The sequence below is a fragment of the Eumetopias jubatus genome, unplaced genomic scaffold (genome assembly GCF_037043125.1).
Source record: "Eumetopias jubatus isolate StellerSeaLion01/CBP00866 unplaced genomic scaffold, mEumJub1_p1.0 scaffold_11, whole genome shotgun sequence".
In the NCBI taxonomy this organism is placed as follows: Eukaryota; Metazoa; Chordata; class Mammalia; order Carnivora; family Otariidae; genus Eumetopias; species Eumetopias jubatus.
Genome location: NW_028274817.1, coordinates 16260454 through 16285478, shown reverse-complemented (window position 1 = coordinate 16285478; position 25025 = coordinate 16260454). Strand labels below are relative to the sequence as shown.

The 25025-nt window shown below is 42.9% G+C and overlaps 1 protein-coding gene across 4 annotated transcripts in view; it reads right to left on the bottom strand.

The window, feature by feature from the left end:
- The window catches only part of GPC3 (glypican 3), a 402420-nt gene that overhangs the window by 116057 nt on the left and 261338 nt on the right, over nucleotides 1-25025 (bottom strand). For all 4 annotated transcript variants that reach the window (XM_088028917.1, XM_088028918.1, XM_088028919.1 and 1 more), the window contains 2 exons: nucleotides 20629-20762; nucleotides 9924-10049 (listed from right to left, as the gene is read on the bottom strand). In XM_088028917.1, coding sequence (XP_087885043.1) covers nucleotides 9924-10049; nucleotides 20629-20762 — 260 coding nt within the window. The remainder of the gene's footprint in view (nucleotides 1-9923; nucleotides 10050-20628; nucleotides 20763-25025) is intronic.

The following is a 25025-nucleotide window of genomic DNA, read 5'->3' as shown; positions in this document are numbered from 1 at the left end:
TTTCTAATGTAAGTATTTGAGGAAGATTCCATTCCCTGTGTTAATCACAATTAGGAAACCCTAGGAGAAGCTCTTTAAGCCATATTTGCTATACAATGCAATATGAAGGGAGGGAGGTCAGCCCAGTACATAGCCTTAGAGGCAAATAACTCTCACGTGATCCCCAGTGGACTCGAATGCCTACCAACTAGGACCAAGGTGTACCAACCAAATGTGCACCAACTGGGACCAAAGATGGAGTTTGTTTTGTTTTGTTTTGTTTTGGAAGAAAGGAGAGGAAATAAGTTAAAAATGAGAGGGAGCCGGTGAAGCTGTCTTCCTAAAGTATTAAGAAATGGGTCCTTGAATGGAGCTAACATCAGGCCTAGCTCCGTCTATCTTCCAGGGAAGAGCTGCGAGGGCCTTTTTTATAGGCTTCTCTTACTGAACAACAGAAATAGTAGCTACCATTTCTCGAGGGCCTACTGTGTTCCAGGCGCTATACTCTGCATTTCACCATCCCTCCGAATCCTCTCAACAATCTGTTAAGGTAGAAATGATCAACCCCATTGTACAGATGGGGAGACCCTAGGGACTCAGGGAAGAAGAGGGCTAGTGCACACTAGAGCAGAAATCCAAACCCAGGCTGGCTGATGCCAAAGTTATACGCTTAAACACGCCTACACTGGGTCTTACGATTGCCATGTTGAAATTTGCCTCTGTGTGCTTTTTGCTAACCCCCAACTGTTGCGCTGTATGTCTATCAGTAAAAGTCACCAGAAACTCAAACAATATTGTGACCTTGCTTAAGTATGGGAGGAAAGGACAAAACGTGGAGAGCTGAGCTGCTTTCAAAGAAGCCGCCAAGCGCTTGTACGCTGGGGGCAGAACTGGAGCCAGAGGTAGTAGAGAAGTGGCACCAGCTGGTCACTTCCTGCGGCCTGTAGGGGAGAAGAATCACTACCACCATGACAGTCACCACATCAAAGGAGCCCGAGGGGTCCGAGGGCAGGGCCATCGGTGGGAGGCTCCAAAGTGAGGCTTCCCTGACCGACCTTTCCCTGTCCTTCACATGACCAAGTTAAAGAGTCTGTTCTCTTTGATCCTGAGTGACTAACTACCAGAAGGACCAATAGGTTTGATCAGCTACCCCATTCAACAGTTGGATCCCAAAAGACTTGTAGATATGTCTCCCAGATCCAGTTTCCTTTTACAGAAAGAATGGCCTATACTTTTTCACCCTTGCTCTGGCCTGTTCAACCAAACGATAATGATGTGGTCACATCAGCAAGGCTATCATTTACCCAGTGCCTCCTTGCCAGAACACATCTTCACAACAGTGCTGTAGAGTATCATCCTCATCTCACAAATCTGGTAACAGACTTTGATGTCCAATGACCTGCCTGAAGCACACAGTGTCCGAACCAAGATTAAAATCTCCATCTGCTGGAACTAGAGGATATTAGGCTGAGCGAAATAAGTCAGTCAGAGACAGACAATTATCCTATGATTTCTCTCCTCTGTGAAACTTAAGAAACAAAACAGAGGATCATAGGGAAAGGGAGGGAAAAATAAAATAAGATGAAATCAGAGAGGGAGACAAAGCCTAAGAGACTCTTAACTCTAGGAAACAAGCTGAGGGTTGCTGGAGGGGAGGGGGTGGGGGGATGGGGTGACTGGGTGACAGGCATTAAGGAGGGCATGTGATAGAATGAGCACTGGGTGTTATATGCAACTGATGAATCACTAAACTCTACCTCTGAAACTAATAATGCACTATATGTTAATTAATTGAATTGAAATAAAAAAATGACATCTCCATCTGTATCATTCTAAAGACTGTACTCTTCCCAAGATGCACCAGTCACCTGGCTCATGTTTGCTAACCTCTCAGGGTCTTCTTACTATAACCCTCACCACTAAAGACCAACTGGCTGAGAACCAACAACCTGTAGACCACAAAGACTGGCCATATGCCCTCAAGGCTTTTCCCAAAGAAGATGTAGAAAAATGTTCTGAGGACAGGGGGCATCCATATCATCAGTCTCTGACCTCCCAGTGCACTTGCTTTGAAGGAGGCAAGTAAGACTAACAGAGCAAAGAAACTCTAGTATGTTAATAATTTCTTAAAAGCAGTGATAAGTCCTTCAGGGACACCTCTCCTAAGCCTTCTGGGCTCAAAGAGCTCTGGTGCATTGAGTCACGATCGTGAGAGGAGACAAGCCTTACCCACCATCAGAATCACATTTCAAAGGCAGATTGTGAGGGGTGCTTAATTGTTGAGGATACGGATATCCCGAGACCCAGCCTTGAAGACCCCCAAATGTGCTCCATACAATGAAATGATCCAGCTGAACACGGGAGGGGCTGGCATAAGTACTAATAGGACACAATCTGTTTATAGTAATAAGCCACGAACCTTCACCAGGTGGTGACAAACATCAATACTGAGCTGCGAAAACATCTTCTGCTACTTCAGACGTGACTGTAGTAAAGGACAGCCCATCCCAAACATGGCACACCACATGAAGCTGTCAGTCAGTGGGATGAGCCAGGTTTTTCCTCTCTCGGTTTTGAAGGTAGAGCTACTGTAGGCGACACCATAATCTTAAGGGATAAATGTCACATATTACCATAGAGGAGATCCTGAAAAATACCTGTCACTGAACACTACTTTTGAGATAAAGCTCTGATGAAAAATATGCCAATCTAAGGTCTTAGGGGGATTATTACATGCGGGTACACTCCAAAATTATCTGTCTCATCTTACCAGGATTTAAAAAAAAAAAAAATTTATTTGGGAGAGAGAAAGAGAGCGAGAGCAAGAGAGAGAGAGAGACAGAGCAAGAGCAGGGGGGAGGGGCAAAGGGAGAGGGAGAAGCAGGGTCCCCACTGAGCAGGGAGCCCGACGCAGGGCTCGATCCCAGGACCCTGGGATCATGACCTGAGCCGAAGGCAGACGTTTAACCAATTGAGCCACCCGGGTGCCCCTCACCTTACCAGGATTTTAAAAAATCTTGAGCTGCCATAAACATTTCATGCTATACCAAATTAAGTCATTTTCTACAGGATCCACTTCTCCTTCCAAGCCTCTCCATGAACAATCGTGACTTACATGAAGCCAGGTAGAGGATGTAAGCTGCCATCCGAGCAAAGCAGTATGATGCTTCAGTACCTTCATTCTAGGGCACGCACTCGGGTGAACACAGCAGTTCCCCACATCAGAAAGAATAAAGTGTCATGTTCCTGCTTCTAGGAAAACGGAAGCAGAAATGAAATCCCAAAATGTCTGAGGGCGACCAAGAACTGTAGAGCTCGGCATTGATAAGACCAACCTTCTCCCCTCTTGCCAGCCTTTTGTAAGCAGAGCTTCCTGTGGGTTATCGGGGCCAAGGGGAGAAGTAGCCACGGAAAGAAAAGGCTGGGATGCTGAAGACCACACTTCAGTCTCTAACTCTCAAACTGTCACGACAGGGGCTGCTAAGAAGAGCCACGGAGCCTTGGCTTCAGCATGATTTCAGTCTGGCTTGTGCCTACACAAGCTGGGAATCGAATGACCTTAGGACCTACTCAATACCTTTGAATATTGTGTCCATTATCCATTGTTTATTTTCTTTCCTGTGCCCCCTTCCTCTTGGCTCTGTATTCTGTCTTATATATTTACTTCCTCATTGGTGCTTCCATTGGCTATCCCATATTTAAGGTTGTATGGGGGAGCCCGGCTGGCTCAGTCAGTGGAGCGTGTGACTCTTGATCTCCGGGTTGTGAGTTCAAGCCCCATGTGGGGTGTAGAGAGGACCTAAATATAATATCTTGTTCAAAAAATAAAGTTCTATGTACATGGCCTTGAGCCATTTGGAGAAAAGCCATCACATAAATCTAAACAACAAACAAGCAAAACCCAAATAACAAATAACCTATTTTAGCACGAGAGCCTGGGAGCTATAGCTAGCCCCTGCTCTGTATTGCTAACCTATTCAGATGTGATTGCATTGAGCTGTGGGTCTGTATCTGTGTGTCTGTCTGTGCATATAGGTCTTATCTTCACTTAATTCCTTCACCATCAAAGTGAAGGCTCTGAAGTTCTTCCCATTTTTTTCTGTACACCAGTGAAAGACCTGTTGGTGCTAGGAATTGGTCCCTCTCCACCAAATTCCTCAAAATGCAGTGTTCTTAAAATAAGTGCATCATGAAAACAATCACCTGTTCTCTCTCACCTTTCCTAGATTATAAGCGCAAAACAAGCCATTTTGTTGCTCTCATTTTTAAGATAACTTAGGTATTTATTTTGTAAAGTCATCTCTATACCCACTGTGGGGCTCGAACCCACAACCCTGAGATCAGGAGTCACATGCTCCAGCCGGGCACCCTTTGTTGCTCTCATTTTTAGAATTATATTGCATACGGCAGGAATTGGGTGTTCAGGTGTTTGCTCCCACTGGTTGATATGCCACAGTCTATGCCCCCAACCCAGCAGAAGAGAGAGAAAAAGTCTCCTTACCCTCCTTTTCTGCAACATCCAATAGGTCTTGAAACAAGAACAAAAGTCCTTGAGAACTAAGATAATTGTTTTGTGTATTCCTGCTTTCTGCCTTTCCCCAGTAAGCAGAGAAATTCTGAAAAGGCATCATGAACACTGGAAGACTTGTGTGATCAGAGGACATAAAGGAGAATTCATGGTGGGTGTGTGTATGTATACAATCCCTCAGGTGAAATGGGAGGTAAGATCACAGAGGAGGGAGAGGAGTTACCTGCAGTGAAATTTGCCCCTGCAGATCTCAGGGAGTTTATTCTCTAATGCCAGGTGCCTCATGTATGCCCCTGAGTGTTCCAGAGTCATCCTGAGAAAATTCGAGATGGATCTACTGAGTCATAATGGGCAGAAGTGGCTTTGTAGGACTGTCAAGGAGATACCAGCAACATTCTGGAGCTGACATCGGGATGCAGGCTCAGTCACATGACAAGGAGCAAGAGCAGCTGGGACTGAATCACAGAGGGGACTGAGGCACCATGCCACGAAGTCCAAGCGCTTGTATATACAGAACCAGGAAGCTGCAAAGTCACTAGGGAAGCATCAAACCCGATGGGAGGCGTGCTGATTGGAGGAGAGGCCAGTTGACCACACACACTGGGCTGAGAAAAAAGACTCAGGAGATGAATTGCAAAGGGATACAAAGAGCAGGAGAGGTGAGGGAGAGGCTAGCCTTTTAGGTGGTGGTCAAAGATGTTGGGGCTGGGCGGCCTGAAGGTTTGGCTGCCCTGTTGTCCAGGTTAAGGATGAGCCACACTGACTCCAGACGTGGTGGGTGGAGCCCGATAGAGCAGTAGTTGCTCAGGGGTCACTAAACTTGGGTAGGAAACTGACGAGTGAATACGCAAAATGTGCTACATCCAGACACTGAAATATTATTTGGCCATAAAAAGGAACCGAGTACTGATCCATGCTACAACTCGGATGAACCTTAAAAACATTATGCTAAGTCAATGATTCCATTTGTATGGAACATTGAGCATAGGTAAATCCACGGAGACAGAAAGCCGACTCTCGGTTGTCGGGGGCTGAGGGAGGCGGGGAGTGGGGAGTGAGTGCTAATGAGTACAAGCTCTCTTTCTGGAGCGATGCAAATGTCTTAAAACTAGATAGCGGTGGTGATTATACAACATCACAAATGTACGAAACGCCACCAAACTGTATACCTTAGAAGGGTTCATCTTATGTTATGTGAATTTCACTTCAATAACACACGCGCGCACACACACACACAGATGGGTAGAGCCTACTGGGGAAGGAGACTGGCTGATTATTTTTCCTTTCTTCTCATTAAGTTGTAAAGTCCTCAGCAGGGGCAGGCACTGGATTCTACTTATCACTATGCCCCCACAGGGCCCAGTGTATAAGATGTGCTCCATCTCTGTTGAATGAACTTGAATTATCAGATGCTACATGTCAAGACAAGATGGCACTTTTTTTTCTCTCTGACTAGCAGTTTTTGCACATGTATAAATTTAAGTAGTTTCTGTTACACTAACTTAAAGATCAACTTGATTCAGCAGTAAAATGGGGCTTACCTTCCAGATGGTATCAAACCATCCAGAAGAAGAATGAAAATTTTAGCCCGTGATCTAGATGTTTGGCCTAACAGTCCTGAAAAGGGGTATGAGGAGGGCGTATGGGGATGTATTTACTAAATGGCTCACTCTTCATACAGGAATTTTCAGTGCCAATGCAGGCAAAGCCCATGGTTACCTGTTGTTAAGCCCAGTGTTAACTTACTCCCATGGGATCCTTTCTGTTTTTCTTGCTCTCAGAAATGCTCTAACTGAAATTCTCTGTAGTACCACAAAGGCAAAAGACGGAGGATCTTCCACTTTTGGCAACTGTAGGAAATCTTTGCCCGTAGGATCCATGGTATCTCAGATGAAAGAGTGTACCTCACACGAGCCTGAGTTTGCTAATTCCAGGATTTCTCAGCTAAATCCCAGAGCCAATGTTTATTTATCTCAAGCCAAGATTGGGGGGGGGGCGGGAAGGGTTGTGGTGGGGAGAGGTTAGAAGGACAAATGACAGGCTTATGTGGTACTCCCTCAGACTAGGTCTGTGAAAATATTCTCTTCATTCATATTTCAACTGATTGGTTTCATAAGAGCAAACAATTGAATGGATGTGAAATACAACCATATTTAGAGACCATATTTAGCGACTTGTCGAACTCTTGAAAAGCTGAGTGGTCTGACGACCCAGCTGTCATGGATATTGATCCATATTTTCCCTAGCATTGATATTTTCCTTTTAATCGGGTGTCTCCACTGACAAGTTTAGTTTCCTTTCAGGATCCTTGATTTTCATAAGTTTTCTTGACTAAAAGTAAAATACTTTGAAAAGAATACAAACCCAACCTATAAAGATAACAAGGTTACAACCGATTTGACAATGTGAAGTGGCAACTATTACTTAAGACCGAACAAAATGAGAAATTCAATGAAAAGCTCTGGAAAGAGGTTTTACTATGGATGAGACAGGCAGTGTGAAGCTAATCTTTATAAATGGCACAAATAGAGTGCACACATGTCCTCAGGCTACAGAACTTCCTATGATTAAATGTATATTCCCGAGTAATTTTTTTTTAAAAATCTGGTTTGACACTATTCCCTAGACCCATCATCACATTAGGTCAGTAATTTAAGTGTAGGTTAATTATAACCTGAGGTTACTACCCAAGGAAGAGTCACTTCCTGGATTATAGTACCCTTACACTGTCTACAAATAGGTTTGATTTCCTTCCTTCCTCCCTCCCTCCTTTCCTTCCTCCCTCCGTCCCTCCCTTCTTTTCTTCCTTCCTTCCCTCCCTCCCTCCCTGGATAGCACATATCAACAATAAAAGTTGTTTTAAAACAATAGATTGTTCAGAAATATAAATATGGGTTTGAAATAATACGTTTTCTCCATACTATACCATTTGTGTTATTTTATTATTTTGTTTGATACCCTGAGATATTTAAAGCCAGCAAATTAAACAAAAAAAACTTCATTTAACAGAATTATTGTAATGGTGCAAAAGTGCATTTGGCTAATTTTTAGACTCATTCAAATTCAGCAGGCTTTGGATTCCACCATTTGATAGGGGAGGACTTTCTTGGTTCTCGAGCAACATCCTTCATGAAAGCACACTGGGCATGAAGTAGCTTATATGCACCAAATTCAATTTAAAAAAATCCCACTAATTCACAAAACATAGGCCTGGGAAGAAATTCTTTTGAATAAACTAAAACTGGATCATCTAATTTTGTTTTTCTTGAGGAACAATAGAAGGTATATCCAGCAGGGTTCCAGCATTTGCCTTAAACGGTCACAACAATAAAGAAACCCATATTAACACTTGATATATAGTAGGTGCTCAAATACTTGTTAAATGAACATTAGCAAATAAATATATCGCTAACTAACATTTCCTCTTTAAGAGCAGACCATGGTTAGGAGATATGCTGCTTAAAACAAATTAGTATTCGGGAATTGTTCATTTTTTACCATATTAGCATCCCAGTGGGTAAGTCACTGTGATGGTTTCTCTTGAAGCTTATGCAAGAACCACATATTTGACCTGTGGGCATTTTCTTTTTTAAGGATTATATTGTTTATACCTGTTTTACAGCATCTGCTTTTAACAAAGCCAAACACCAACTGCTTTTCTCTGACAATTTAAAAAAAATATGTCATAACAGTTAAGTACATTTCCATGATTCTACTTAGAACCTGATGAGCTTTTAGAATAATAAATATATGCTATTTCTCCAGAGTGGAGTGGATGCACGGGGCCATTGATCCCCGTAGCCTGATTCACATTTGCTGGAGGGAAGTCTATCTCCATGCAAATTCAATGCCTCATCCCATTAGCACCTCATTCTCACTGTCCCAGGTCAGTAAAACAGCTTAGTTGGGAAACAAGCTGTTTTCAGGCATGTGTTTTGCCTTGCGTGGGGAAGGGGGGGGGAAGGGAGAAAGGGAGAAGGAAGAGAAGAAACATGAACTGAGCTTCTGGTATATGCCAGTCTGCTACGGACTCTACTTTTATGACCTCACCTAATCGTGACAACAACCCTGTGAGAAGCCCTTCCTTACAGAAGAGGGCCTTGGGACTTTCTAGGTTGAGTGACCCACCCAGCAAGGCCCCACATGGTAAGTAGCAGGACTGAGATGCAAACCCAAGTTCATGTGGCTCCAAAGCCTTCCTCTAGTCCATTACATTACATTGCTAATTCATTCCATTTAGCATCATGACTAATTATCCCATGCCCTGATGTTGGTTCCCACTAGACCTTAAGCTCCTCAAAGCCGGTAACTTCCTGTCTTCAGCCTCATATCCTTGGTGCCTAACCCACAGTATCTCAAACTATAAAGGTATATGAATGAATGAACAAATGAACCGGTAAGAGAAAAAAATCCCACAGCCTGCCAGAGCTAGAAGGTTCTAATCCAACCATCTCACTTTTTAGATGGGGAAACCATGGCCCAGAGAGATTAAGTCACTTGCCCCAGGTTAAGTGACTCATTAGTAAAAGATTCAGAACTCGAGTTCAAGTAGCTCCTATATTCTCCTCGACAAGACGCTGCCACTTGGACAAATAGCTTTGGAAGCCTGCTCATCAACTCCCCATGGTTTCCTAAGCATTTTACCCTCCTGATTTCGTTCCTTAATCCCAAACTCTTCCTTACACATGGGAAGCCATGGAGGTTAGGAGTGCCATTAGCTCACTAGATTGAGAGCTCCGGGAGGACAGGAAATTTTGCCTGTTTTGTTCACTTCAATGTGACTGGCGCTTAGAACGTGCTCAGTAAATATTTACTGAATAAAGGAACATATATTATTTCCTTTCCAGCAATGAGCAAATTCTTCACAGATGACAAATGTTAGCACAGATTATACTCAGTGATCAACCATTTCAGCAATATTGCTCAGTGAAATGGTACCCCTTTTCCCCTCCCCATTCTCTCCTCCATCTTCATCTATAAAATGGGGGGAAATAATTTACTTCTGAAGGTTGGCGTAAGGATAAAAAGAGTTAATACAGACAAGCACTTAGCACAGTGCTTCATACACAGTTAACTCTCACTAAACGGTAGCTATTAGTGTGTATATGATTTCTTCAAACCAATAAATAAATAAGGGTCCACATAACAGGGAAATGGAGAAGCCAAAGACAAAAAAGGGGGGTGCTGTTTGATGCTCTACACCTGGTAAAATGTCCCTGAATACACAGTTCTCTACATGCTTTAAAGTTTGTAAATTCTCTAAGGGCTTGTCACAGATGCTCACATGTATGTTTTTTTCAAGAACACTTCTTGTGAAGTTAGTGAAGGCAGAGAGAAGACATAAACAACCTTGAGATAGACCTATGATGAGTCTTTCTCAAACACTGCTATATTTAACATTCAAAAAAAAGATTACCTCTCCACGAGTTCCTGTCCGTTCCAGCAAAGAGTGTCATTTTCAGCCACGGGGCTATGGCTGCAGACGTAGCCAGGCAAAGCGCTATAGAAGCTGATGAAAGATTTCAACTTCTGAATTAGTTCCCTGAAAGAAAAAGAAAGCATCTGTGCATAAGAGGCAAGTAAACCCAGTATGAGAAAAGTTTAATTTCCTTATCAGCATGACAGAAAGTCTCTGCCAGGCTGATTAGAGCCATAAATGATTTTAAAAAAGACATTCTTGGTTACAAGGCCACAATTTAGTTTTTTTTAAAAAAATCAATAAAATGATATTGGGGGGAAGAAAAGTTGCTTGCCATATAAGGTGCTGCTCCTAGCAGAAGGATGATTTAATTCCAACATTCATTTTCTTACACATTCGGCTTCCATTTTTTGTTCAGAACGCTGTTACCTATGTTCTCAAAGGTGCTGATTACAAGGCACGCGGGAGCACTACGTATCTTTTGGTTTCTGGGTGTAATTGAGTGCATTGATTGTAATTTACAATGCTATTACCCTAGAGATGGCCCCTTTCCATATAGGCTCGGGCTAATAGTTGCAGATCAGAATTACAGGGTGCTCAGAGCAGTGTACGCGCTACGAAATTCTCCTGACAATATAGCCAGAGAAACTCACATCTGCTAGAGGAGGAAGGTTTCTTTGTTCTTTGTCTGTATATTGTGGTAACTATGGGAGGGGGTGGTGGTGGTGGTGGGAGGCAGGAGAGAGTGGATCCTAGTATATTTTATTATTTATTTGCTTTGGCTTTTATGCTACATATAAGACAAATGTGTGTGGGGGGGGGAGAGGGAGAGGGGGAGAGAGAGAGAGAGAGAGAGAGAGAGCGAGAGCGAGACAGAGAGAAGAGAGCAAGCACATTATATATGCAAATAGGTATAAACACACACACATAAATACCCAGCAAATTTTCTGGCCTATTATCTTGTTTCAGCTGTACATGGACACACAAAATAAGACACTACAGACTGGAGAGAAGTGGCTATGCTTATAAAGAAATATTAAAATATCTACACAATAGATGTCTGATGGTAAACACAAATAAAATACTCTTTATTCTTCTAAAGCAATGTTCCTGGTAGAAAGGAAGTTAAAGCGTTCTTCATAACCAAGTCTATCTTAAGTCTCTACTAAGTTTTTAGAGACTCCGGCCAGGGAATTTTCCGGCAGTGGAGTAATTATTCAATACTGTTTCCAGGCTAAGAATGGACTGGCCTGATATATAGGCCTCTGGAGAAGCCAGAGGCCTGAATCTCATTTGGACACTGGTGGGAGTCCTGAGCCCAGAAAAGCCTTCTGGGGGTTGTTTTCGGATCTGGCCAAAAGAGGAAGACTGGTAGAAATTATTTTCTTGCATTTTTCCACTTTATTACCATAAAACGATTCATTTCAACTGATGATTTAGAAGAGGGAGAGCACTTACAATACTCAGCACATCTTCACAAAGGCTCGGGTCACAGCAAAGCCAGGGTGATGGACAGAACAACTCAAGAAAGGTTATTGGGATATACATAACTCCCGACACCCCAACAGTTGCTTCCTGCTATGCTCAACCCCCCTCGCAGCCTACTGCTGGGGGCTGAGCTCTGTCAACCTCCAAAGTGAAGAGGCTCAATCCAGGGCTCGGAAAATAAAAGTCAACATTATAGTTTCTAACAGGAAAAAGATGGGTTCAATTAACGCTAATAGGAGAGATGCTCTGTTTTACAAGGTAATAATACAGTTCCCAAGAGTGGAAACTGAGAGAGTAAAGGCTGAGGCTGAGTAATCCCCCACCTCCATGAGGAAATGGAATATGGCCATCAGTCTATGGGAGGCGACGGCCTGCTCTTTAATGAAAGAGTTTCCCTTAGGCCTCCTCCCACCTCCGAACTCTCTCTAAGATAGCACATGGCAGGAAAAACTGAACTCATGGCAAAGTTTTCCAGTTTGACTTGCCTAGAAGTTAAAAGAGACAAAAAAACAAAAACAAAAACAACAACAAAAAAACACTCTGAACTTCTCCTAGCCCCTGAACCATTACAGTCTTCTGGGCTGCTCATAAAGATCACTGGCAAGTTGGAGAAGATTCAGAGAGGGTCCATCTAAACATCAAGGGGATGAGGGGCTGCCATAAACACGAGACCTCCCACTTTAGTATGGAAGGACATTACTTGGTGGGGTCAAGATAAACGTCTAAGAAAACCGCAGAGAATGTGAATACTGTGAACACAATCTGGGTCGTCAAGTTCTAGGGCTCAGGGGAATCTCTTTGAAACTTGAGCAAGGTAACTTGGAGACACAGAAGGCCATCCCATGTCATAGAGTACTCATTACCACCACAGGACATACAGGATGGACCTAGGAAGAGATTGTGCTTGAAAAACTCGCTTCCGGATTAATTGTTTTGAATTTGGAAAAGTTTCATTTAGCAACCACGCTATAATGATGGTTGGAGTCTCCGAACCGCCCCTGAAAAGCTGTTAGGAGTAGTAGGTAAGAGCACTGATTTTGGAGTCTGACCCACGTAAGTGTCAAGGGCCAGCTACTCCCTCATTTACTTGGCGGCATAACCTTAGGCAAATTCTATACTCCTCTGGGCCTTAGTTTCCCTGACTGTAAAATGAAGCTAATAATAGGTCGCTGTGATGATTGACGCAATGCACGTAAAGTGTTTAGCATAGTCTCTGGCACAAAGTAATCCCCCCATAACATTAGTCATGGTCAATATTACCATTATTATAAGCCAGTAGAATATGAATATTTAATGACATATACATTATGTTTCAGATAGTATGCAAGATAATTAAGGGTTTTTTTTTTTTTTAAGTTCCAGGTAACTATTTTCTATGTGCAAGATGGATAAATCCTTCATTGTTTGAGGTGAGTATTAATAAGCATAACCGTGTTCTCTCCCCACATATTCTTCCTGGTATTTTTTTTTTCCAAAGACTAGCTAGGTCCTGGGCTGGGTAACCCCCTGGGCTAATCTGGTAGAGCAGTTTGAATGGTCTTTGCCTGATAAGATGGTGGTGGCCTTCAAAGGGATTTGTGTGTAAGAATCAGATGTGGAGGGCCAAGATGAAGTCCAGTTAAATGTCAATTAGTCATCAGGGAAATGCAAATCAAAACCAGAGTGAAATACCACTTCATACCCACGAGGATGACTATAATAAAAAAGTCCAAGAAATAAAATAAAATAAAAAAGACAGACAACAATAAAGTGTTGCAAAAGATGTGGAGAAAGCGGAACCTCCACGTTGTTGGGGGGAATGCAAAACGATGCAGCTGCTGCGGAAAACAGTTTGGTGGCTCCTTACAAAGTCAAGTATAGAAGTTACCATATGGCCCAGCAATTCCTCTCCTAGGTATATACCCCAAAGAATCACAAATGAGTACTCAAAGAGGTACGTGTAAATGCATGCTCATGGCAGTGCTATTAACAATAGCCAAAAGGTGGAACAAGACAGATGTCCATCAACTGATGAAGGGATAAACAAATACACAGTCCATACAACGGAATATTATTTGGCCTTAAATAGGAATAGAATATTCGCACACGTTGCAGCATGGGTGAACCCTGAAAACATTACGCTAAGTGAAAGAAGCCAATCATGGAAGACCACATATTATATGATTTCATTTATGTGAAATGTCCAGAATAGGCAAATCTATAGAGACAGAAAGTAGATTAGTGGTTGCTTAGGGCTTGGGGGCAGAGAGGAGGCCTGAGGAATGATAGCTAAAGGGCACAGGACTTCCTCTTGAGGCGATGAAAACGTTCTAAAATTGATGGTGGTGATGGTTGCACAACCCTGTGACTATACCAAAAACACCTGAATTATATACTTTATATGGATGAATGGTGTGTTATACCAGCTTTATTGAGATATAACCCCCAAAAGGGTAGAGAATGAGTGAGATACGTCTCAGAGGAAGACAGGCTTGTCTAGTAGGAGGAGGGCTGTCCCTTGGAGCAATGGACGGAGATAGTCAAGGGGGCCAGAGGTGGCTCGACGTGAACTAAAACCATGGGCGAGGAGTGAGAAAAGAAATGCCCAAGAGCTGCAAACAATGATTAAAATCTATTTCTTCCTTTATCCTTTAAAATAAGGTCTGTCGGTTTTCTTTCTCCTTGCAAAAGAAATACATGCTCACTATGGAGAATTTAGAAAATACAGAAAGGTAGATGGGGAAAAAAAGAACCCTATTCATAGTCCTACCAACCAGAGATAATTACTGTGAATATTTGGATATATTTCCTTCTCGACTTGGCTCTCCAGTAGGCTTTTATGTTTAGTCCTCTAAAACCTATTCTTCTTGAGAGGCAAGTTCACGGAGTTCTTTTTGGTTCTCCGAGTACATTATTCGTGTTAGAATCCACGGTGCGTTTGATGAGAAAAGCACCCGAGAATAATGAAGCGAATGCAGGTTCTCAAAGAACTCTCGGGGCCCCTGGGGGTGAGGCAGTCCCCACGTTCAGGAGAAGAGAGAGCCGGGCTCTTGGCAAACTGGTGCTACAGGGTCGGCCATTCCTTCACACAAAACCTTCCACAGACTGTGGGAGGGAAACTAGACCTCGGTCTCCCAAGAGAAAGTTGGGTTTTTGAAAACAAATCCAGATGTACTATTTTGCAGGCTAGAAGAAAGCCTTTCAAAACTGCTGGAGAGTTAATGAGCTTTTCAGAAGAGCCAGACAACAGGTGCTAATGTCCTCTGACATCACAGCCCTGACAGCAGCGAGTGTGACAGGCGCAGTTTACCTCCTACCGAGTTTACTGGGCCTCTCTCATTTCCCCTCTTCTTGGTCATTCACTCCTCAACTCCTTCTGGCCTGGGAATGGAGGGTCTTTTGCTTTTATCTTTCCTTGAATAAAGCCCCCTGTCCCTCTGCTTATAATCTTAAAAGGAGGCAAGGTGAATATTTCCATTTCTCTCTTTAAAGAAAGATACCTGAAATGGAATTAGGTGACATATTAATTACCCATGTAGGACTCAGTCCAGATTTCTCTTCTTTGTGCTAGTAGCCCATGACAGGCAACAAAAGAACCTCCACCCATGAACTAAGGCAGTTTGCTCAACGGAATTGTCTCTAGGGAAAAGAAAAAAAGATAGACCGTTTGGACAATTAGTTGCCCGGGATGGGAAAAACAATTTGATTGAAGGGAATGTTCTTTGATTCCAGTTCTACTTTATTCTAATACGTGCATGCCAAACATACCACTTGACATAGAAATAGTAGAGCCTAGGGCTCTCACTTAGGTCAAACCCAACACTTGCTTACAGCAGTGTGCTCAGGGGGGGAAAAAAAAAAGTCTCTTCCTAGAGCTTTCTATTCACTGGGTTAAACGTGGAACTAAGGGACAGGGCCCCTTTGCGTGCACGAGCCATTTTGAAATATTGCAGCTGGGTGCACGTGATCTCCCCTGGAGGGCTCCCACCGTCCTCAAGAGGAGCGTCCCCTTCTCGGGTCGTGGGGGAGGGGAGTCCCTTGGCTTTCTTGCAGTGATTTGCTTGGGCAGGCATCAAAGCGGTACTAATTGGAAAGCACTACAAGTAAAAACAGCCTTTCATCCCCAACTGCAGATCCTGAACTTTTCTCCTTTATCATTCAGGTTCTTTCTTTCTTAATATAAAGTAATAGGAGCTCATTATTTAAAAAAAAAAAATAATGGAAAACCCAGAAAAGTGAACAAACTAAAATAATTATAAAGGGAATGACGCAGGATCAGGTTTAATTCTGCGGCAGAGAAACGTTCACCGTCTGACCCGAAACTCTCATTTCCTGCCATTCCGAAGATTAGCCCGTACTTTTTTTCTCGTGCACTTCCCTTTGCCTGGAACATCCTCTCTTCCCTCCTCCATCTGTTGAGTTTCTCATCTCCCGCCAAGGCCCGGCTCCAGAGTCACCTTCTCCAAGAAGCCTTTCTTGACTTCTGCAAGGGGGCCGCTGCCTTCCCCAGCCGTGGTACCAGCACCCTTTTGGACACAGCTTTGCAACGACACTTGCCCCCAGTGTTTGAAAATTATTTATTTGTGTGTCTTCCCCCTAACTAGGCTAGGAGCGCCTCCTATTCATCAGAGCCTAATCCGTACACAATGCTTAGCGTATAGATGGTGTTGACAAATGGTGAAAGAAGTAGCGTCCTATTTAGGGCAGAATGACTTGTACCAGACTCAAAACTCGTTGATTCACTCAGGACATACTTTGTTGTTTTGTTCGGAGGGTGGAAGGCACCACTGAGCTTACAAAGCTGCCTAGCCCAACCAGAGCAGCAGTCTGAGAGGGAGTGGGAGTGAGCATTGATTTGGGACCAGGGAACTGAGATCGGCTTTTGTTCTTTTCTTTCTAGGTCATTTACTAGTGTCGCCTAATCCATCGCCCCTGTAGACCAAGTCAGAGGGGGAGGGGAGGAGGGGCAGCGCAGGAAGGGGAAGGGTGGGGTTACAGAGATGCAGGCGGAGGGACTGTGCCACTTTCTCACACGTTAGCAGTTGGGCCATGATGGACTATTCGACTGAAATGCGGGGCTTAGAAAAAGGACAGAGTGCTCACGCAGTCCACCAAACTTTGCGGGGCGGGGGGGGGGCGGTGCGCAAATGACATGGTAGACAGCATCATATGGGAAGCAGTGAAGGAGACATTCAGGAGGCCCAAGGAGGGAGAGGCTGCTACTGAGAAGGGCTGAAGATATTAGGGCTGGCAAGGGCTACGGAAATCGCATTGCTTCTTTTCGGGTTGCTTAACTTGTGCGTCTTGTCCTGCCCTGTTTTAAATTCGATGACAGATATTTTCAATATTTCTACCTTAACGGAACGCTGAATCCCATTTGCAGGCCACCAGTTGAGTATTAAATTGCCTTTAAATTGGACTAAGCTATTTCTAAGATTAGTTGTGTGTTGCAAACTACCCAGTTGGGGGCAGACAAAACAAACAGATGACTTCTGAATGCTACCAAAGGAATACTGCATTTCTTTGTGTGTCGTTATTTTAATAAGGCAAAGGGCTTTTCAACTCATAATCAGATTCAGACAGCTTGCTCCCAACCTCCACAGACAGAAAGCTACAATAGGGTTCCTTTCCAATTATCATATTTTTAACCACGGAGGATGGAGCTTGGGCATGGGTGTGAGGGGTGCTGGAGGCACATGTATTTTTCTGGACAGTGTGAAGTGCTGTGCAGGACATACCGAGAAATTTATAGAGGTACTGACACTCTGCCAAAGCAAGTCCTGCTAATAACATCAGATTGCAGGGGCCGGGGCATGCAGCAAGAGATCATCTTAATCCCCAAGTCTCCCCTCTCCCTAAGAGGGTTTACAATGCCTATTGGAGGGAGTTAACTGAAATCAGACACTCTCCTGTTGTTTTGCTTTCTGATTCTTCAAGAGAATTCAGGAGGAAAGGCTCTGGCCTTGGACTCTAATGTTTCAGTTTGCAAGAGATGGGAAGCATCATGGGGTAGGCTCGTGTTCCCAACACCCAAAGGAGTCCTGCCTGACCACCGCTTACTCAAGCCAACAGGCTACGTAGTTTTTCTTATTACGTTTTCTTTCCTTTTGTGCTTAGCAACAAGTTCAGAAACTCATCTAGACCAAGTGCCAAATCTGGGTGCCCAGCCAAGAACCCGCTCATCAATTTCTTTTTTCCTTGGAGGAATCAACATCACAGAGCCCTCCCCAGTCAGGCAATAGGGCATGGGTCCCACAAGAGCCCCAGACAGAGGCCATGGCAGCAGGGCCTGGATAAAGTAGGGCCTCCTACTTACTCATAAATGGGTGGTCTCAAAATGGGCCTGGGCTGGTGTGTTTCATCTGAACAAACTCTGCCTATGATTCTGTGACCAATTCATATACCACCTCCTCCGTGAAGGCCCTCTATAACTCCCTGGGCAGAGGCTCTCACTTTTCCTGTAGGCTGCCTCTAGGGATAGACTCTGGACATCTTTTGCACTTATAAAACCATTTTGGAATTATTTGCATTTAAGTCTATTTCCACATCAGACTGCTTTGGAGAGCTGAGATTGTGTCTTGATTTTTGATGCTCTGCACACATTCTGGCACATAATAGGTATTTCCTAAATGTCTGCTGAGTTGGCTAAGGCCACATATATGAAAATACATATTACTGTACAATATTATATAAATATATTACATTATATTACATTTATAACATATAAATGTCATTTATAATTTAAAATTCCATTTATTAATTTAATTTTATTTTAACAAAATTGTTTACGATTTTATTTTTAAATAATCACTACACCCAGTGTGGGGCTCGAGCTCACAACCCTGAGATCAAGAGTTGCATGCTCCACTGACTGAGCCAGCCAGGTGCCCCTCTTATTAATTTTAAACTAATAATTATGTAGTATAATATAATACAACACATTTACATTGTATTTTATTTTTGTATGTTATTTATAAATAATATAATTATAAATTATATACAACCATATAATTTATATTATATTTATATAATTTTAAATATTAATATATTAGTAATTATATATCGATTCATTATTAATATAACATTAATATGTAATATATATTATAATAATACAATATAAATATAAATCATTCACTTCAGCCCAATATGCAAGGGGTTTCCCTTAGTTAAAGATCAATGACAGGTTAATTTCTCAGGTGGTTTGGGCAAAGTGTGAAAGCAATGGAAAACAACAAAGGAAAGTCAGGGGTTAAAGGAGGTCTGGAAAAATGACCAAATTTTGTCTTCCCAGAATGACAGAAACGTCCCAAAGTTCCCTTATATTATAGGGAAATGGGTCTCAAATATTTTGGTGCCAGGACCCCTGTGGCAATTTGTAAATATGTCCACAAATTCTTTGATACTCCTTCCTTCAAGAAGTGGAATTTAATTTCCCTCCCCTTGAGTGTGGACTAGAATTGGGAACTCACTTCGAACAAACCGATGCCAGAATTGACAGTATGTCACTTCCCAGACTAGGTCAGAAAAGATATCACAGCTTGCTCCTTGCTCTCTTCCATGGATTGCATTTTACTGGGGAAGCCAGCAACCATGCTGCGGGGACACTCACGAGGTCCATGTGGTGAGGGACCGAGGCCTCCTTTCAAAAACCAGCACTAACTTGCTAAGTGAGCCACTTTAGATCTACACTTCGTATGACTACAGCCCCAGAAACTGACCGAAATTTCTTTAGAGACTGACAACCACCCAGCTAAGCTGTTCTCAAATTCCTGACAGAAACTGTAAGATAATAAATGTTGGTCGTTCTGAATCACTGTGTTTTGGGGTAATTTGTTATGTAGCAGTGGAGAAATAATATAACTCCTTTACACTCTTAAAAATGAATGAGGGCGCCAAAGAGATTTGTTCGTACGATATGTATCTTTTGATACTTTCAGTTTTAGAAATTAAAACTCAGGGAAAAATATTTATTTATTAACTTTAAACTAACAATGAGCCATTATGTGTTAACATAAATACTATTTTTATGAAAAAAATAGTGAGAAAGTGATATTGGTTTTGCCTTTTTAGAAACTATCTTTAGCCTGGCGTATTAGGAGACAGCTGAATTCTCCCATTGGCTTCTGCATTCAATCTGTTGCAATGTGTTGTTTTGGTTGAAGTATATAAACAAAACCCAGGTTCACATGGATATGTAGTTAGCAAAAGGAGCATCTCACAGACTCCCCTGAAAAGGGTCTCTGGGACTTCCTGGGTGCTTGAGTCACACTTTAAAACTGTTGCTACAGGAAAACTAGAAATCCATTCGGTTGGAAGTGAACAAAAGAGAAGAAAATGGAACTTCCTGAAATGCTTCTTTGGAGGATTATCTCTCAAGCACCCTTACTGCCTTCTCTCACTCCAAACTGGATCATATATGACTAAGAGTTATCACTGCAAAAGTAAGTGGATATGAATGGCATAATGTAGCCTACATCTGAGATGTTGCTGATTTCATCTCTTAATTTTCCATCTATAGGCCAGTCTCTCCCAATTCCCTCAAAGTCATCAGGAAGCAGAGCTCATGTCTGGCTATTCTTGAGCCAGTGGCAGGCTTGGGGACAGGTGCAGTCCTTTTGGGAAGGCACCTCTCCCAGATTTGTGTTGGGATTCCCATCCAATGTCTATTCCTTATTTGTAACCATGAAGCTAGAACAGGGGAAGAAGTCATCCGGATGAGGGGAGGAGGAATGAAGAGAATCAGAAACAAACTTCAATTTAGTCCCCTGACTGCTGTCTTAAGAAACAGAAACTGAATCCTTCATTTTATATACTTACAAGAGTGTATAGAATGTGCAGTATGTGTATATACATGAGTGTGTCTTGCCAGTTTCTCTCTGGTGAACTTGACCTGGACTGTTAATAATGGGAAAGCCACAAGCGAAGCCATAAAGCTGTGAGACCAGATCACAAGCAGAAAACGTTTTGTTTAATCAATAAATATCTTGAATAGAGAAATCCATTCCACCTTGTTTTGCTCTGCTGGATATCTACATAGGGTAACTTTACATTTAAATATGGCTTAGATATAATATGGTATCTTTCTTCTCTGGCATTGACAAATGATAGAATTTAATCAAACTCTACTCAAAAGAACAAAATAACGTGTGTTTAAGAAGCTTCACTCCAAAGGTTTTTGACCTCACAACACAATTGCTAATTGTACGCTGAAATAGAGAAAAAAAAACCCTCTCACCTCCTTCGGCTGGATAAGGTTTCTTCATGTTCTACATGAGCAACTTTTAATACCTTCTTGTCAATAAACAGATCTTCAGGATAATAAGCAGATCTATATTGGCGTTGTTGAGACTGGGCGCATAACTTGCCAATCTGAAAAAGAAATGTAATATAATTATATGATACTTTCACAGATATGATAGTAGAAACAAATTCTGAAATGCACTTCAATGTCTTCCCCCAATTTCTTTTTAAAGAGCAGAACGAAGCTATTACTGGAGTCGAAAAAGGTGATAGGCTTCTAAGGCAAAGAGCCATCTGTGAAAAAGAAGGCTGAAGACTGGCGGAGGGGGAGGAGGGGGCTCTGAGCACAGCCTATTCAAAGGTTTCCTAAGATGAAAAATGCTTTTCCTCTATAGTGAACTGCACATTTGAGAGGACCCTCTACAAAAGACTTAGGCTATTGATACCTGTCAATGGCCCTTGGTATTTATACGAATGAAGAAGTTCGCAAATGGGAATTACAAAGTTTAGAAAGAACCTGTGCAGGAGGTGAGGGGGTGTGAGAGATGTGGAGAGTAGCCTGTTAATAGAGCAGCCTCCCATGCAGAGAGTTCTGTCAGAAGACCCAGGGTAGAGTACTCTGAAAAATGCCAATGTAATTGCTCATCTGGCTTTCGTAAAAACGCCCAAGGGAAGGAAGAAGGCAAGCCAACGAATCAATCGCCAGTGTGGTCAGCTCTGAATCACGTTATCATTGAATAAGGCCAGGGCCGAGAGTACTAAAGAACACAGGTGCTCAAGAAAGCCTATCTCCTCTCCTCCCTCACTCTTTCCCTCCCTCCACCCTTCCTTCCTCTTCTGTTCCTTCCTTCCTTTCTCTGTCCCTTCACTTGTTCATTCAAAAGTACTTGTTGGATGCCTCCCTTGAAAGCTTAGTTCTTTGACACTCAATGATTAAAAGATGGCATCAGCTTTCTTATCTCAATTCTAAATGATGTGGTTCAATTATTGTAGGTTTCTATTTTTGCGCTTTCAGACAAAAGCCTAAAATGAACTTCTATATGAAAAAGTATGGGGGCGCCTGGGTGGCTCAGTTGGTTAAGCGACCGCCTTCGGCTCAGGTCATGATCCTGGAGTCCCAGGATCAAGTCCTGCATCGGGCTCCCTGCTCGGCGGGGAGTCTGCTTCCTCCTCTGACTCTCCCCCCTCTCATGTGCTCTCTCTCTCTCTCTCATTCTCTCTCTCTAATAAACAAATAAAATCTTAAAAAAAAAAAGAAGTGTGTATTAACACGTCTCCCTTATGCCAGACACTAAGCTAAATGTTATCACCCCCATTTTAGAGGTGAAGAAACTGAGGTTTGGGGAGGTTGTTACTTGCCTGTGGTAAATACACAGTGGATTCATTGTCTGACTTCAAAGCTTACACAATATCACCTCCCTAGAGGACGATGCTTGGTTTCCAGTTACTTATACTCTCTCTCCCTCTCCCTCTCTTTTTTTAAAAAAGGAACTCCCAGTCCTCAAAAACATAGCCAACATAGCCAAGGTGAATATATAGATTGTATACTTTAGGAAAAATATTAGAAATACCTGGTGAAGACAGAGGTTCTATCTTTGGTACTTCTGTACCTCCATGGAATTCAGACTGAATTTTGCATGCTGTTAGGCACTCAGTAAAGGCAAATTAATTGAAATGAATGGAAGGAAACTCCTAGTGTCAGGCCTGGCACGCCATTTTACTGAAAGGCCACGGGCTGCATGTGGTCATCCGTTTCTGGATTTCTCAAGATGGCCCCCATCACATTTAGGAAGCTATCTATGTCTTTCTAAAAGCAAAAATGGCATTTGGCTTGTATAGCTTTGGCACGTTTTCCATATATAAATCAATTCTTGAATTAGAAAAAAAAGAATCTTAAGTCAGTAGTGGCATCATATCCACTGATGAAAGACAGCGCCTATAGTCTGATATTCAGACCAGCTATTCTCAGTAGTAGATCTTAACAGGAAGGAAATGAGAGGTGCAGACATTTTGAAATATTCCGCTTGCCTGTGAAATGTAGGATACTGAATTTTGCAGATGTGTTTATGAAATGCTATTTGACTCGGGCAGATATTAACTTCAAATAAAGAATCTGTATTCTCTGAGTTTACCCGAATTGACGGTGCTTTAGGCGAGGGGACTGCCTGGCTGGACTGGGGAGTTTGGTTCCAATCACTTCCAAAGTTTACAAGGCAGATACAAATAACTGAGGGCAGACCGTGCATCCTAAAATTATGTTCATAGACATATACATGTTTACTTTGTCACACAGCTGGGGAACATTTGTGGAACCAAACCTTGATCTCCGCTCCATAAATCTCTATTTATTACTCCGTGAACATACATCAGTGTGAGAATCTATTTCACCAGGATCAAAGTATTCTTGGCACATTCAGGAGCACGAGACACACTCTCTTGACCGACACCTGTTCCAAAGCCAGCACCAAAATCAAAATCGTTCACACATCTTTCGTGGTAGCTTGTCTACTCACAAGCCACAGCTGTGAAACCTGCCTCCCCATTGAAAGTCTGCCCTTTGTATCTGTGAATGCTAATTGGGCCACAGCAAGACTTTAAAGTTTCTAACCCCCCTCACCTTACTGGAAAGGGGGTGCAGCGAGGCAAAAGAAGGAAGGTTAAGAACAAATGAGAATGTAGCCAGTGTGACTTTTCTTCCCAAGCCACCCAATGTGGCATTATCAGGCAGACTCCCCAAGGCTCCGTGTGGGGTAAGGGGCAAACAATGGTGTCCTGCCAATGTCCCCAACCCACTCCCATCTGAAATCTGCCACATCTTATCAGATGGGCTGCATTTTCTTCCACAAATCTACCATGAAGCAAATTTTTCACATATACAAAGCATTTGTCAAATGTAGACCCTCCCCCCTTGGGGCTCTTCTCTCCACATCTTTTACCTCCACATTGTCTGAGCTGTAGGTGAATATTATGAGCTCATTTTGAGAGGTGGCCACAAAAAGAAAACATAATTTACAAAGAAACGCAGTATTCACATTAAAGAGGTCCTTTCAGCTTTACACTCGGGCAACATCAGGCAACGCCTGGAGGCCTGGGTCTCACTCTACAGCCGCACTTGCTGAAGAAGAAGCACCAGCCTTTCGAGTGGCATTTTAGAACTCCAAGTCCTGCCCAAGAGTTTGGGACTCTTAAACAACAACTGCAATCCAATTTCCTCCCACTGACTAATGTACCTGGTCAAGGGTGCTGCTATCTTGAAATTTAGTTAGTGCCAGTGGATTTATTAGACAGGCGAGTGTCTCTATCAGTAGACCTGGAATAGAAAATACTTTCATTTTCCACGAACTGTGATTCCTAACGGTGCCTTTATTCATGTGCCAGAACCTATGGCAGGGAAAGCAACGGTGCTCTGAGGTGCTACAAGACTTGAAACCTAAAAAGGCAGGGCCTCGGGGTGCCTGGGGGGTGGGTGCAGTCGGTTGGGCACCTGACTCTTGGTTTTGGCTAAGGTCACAATCTCAGGGTCATGGGATTGAGCCCCACATCAGGCTCTGTGCTCAGCGGTGGAGTCTGCTTGGGATTTTCTCTCCTCTCCCTCTGCCCTTCCCTACCATGTGCTTTCTCTCTCTCAAATAAATAAATAAATCTTAAAAAAAAAAAAAAGAAGAAGACGAAGGCAGGACTTCTGACCATACCCATGGTCAGAAGGTCATCCTAGCAACCCTAGGATTCTTTTCTAAGCAGGGTCCTGAGAACTGGCTTTGTACATGCATGAGGGACTACACCACTAGGGCAGCAATGTATGGTGAAAAGCCCAGGAGACTTGGCCTCAAGAGACCTGGCCTACAACCCCATTTCTACCTGTCACCCATAACAAGCCTTCCTTTTGACCTGGTCCCACAGCTTCACTCCACCTGTCACTCGGGTCTCATGCAAAAAAGGAAGATACAATATGTGAAGTGCCGTATTTGATTCTGAACTCCTCTGAAAAAGAAAAAGGTGAAAATGACTTTAAAAAAAAAGATTTTATTTATTTGAGAGTGAGAGAAAGAGCGGGGAGAGGAGCAGAGGAAAAGGGACAAGCAGACTCCCCACTGAGCATAGAGCCCCGCTCCGGGCTTGATCCTATGACCCTGAGATCATGACCTGAGCTAAAATAAAGAGCCAATACTCAACCGACTGAGCCACCCAGGTGCCCCTGAAAATGACTTTTCAAGTAGAATATGTTACCAAAGATTTTGAAACCATGCAAAGCATTTGGTTTGAGGCAGTTCACATAGGCACCCCATAACTGACATGTCAAGAAATGCAGATACCCCATTGGTTAAAATATAACTATACTGATTCTCAGGCCCCATTTTGCTGCTGGTTCTGGAAACTCTCAGGCGACCAAAA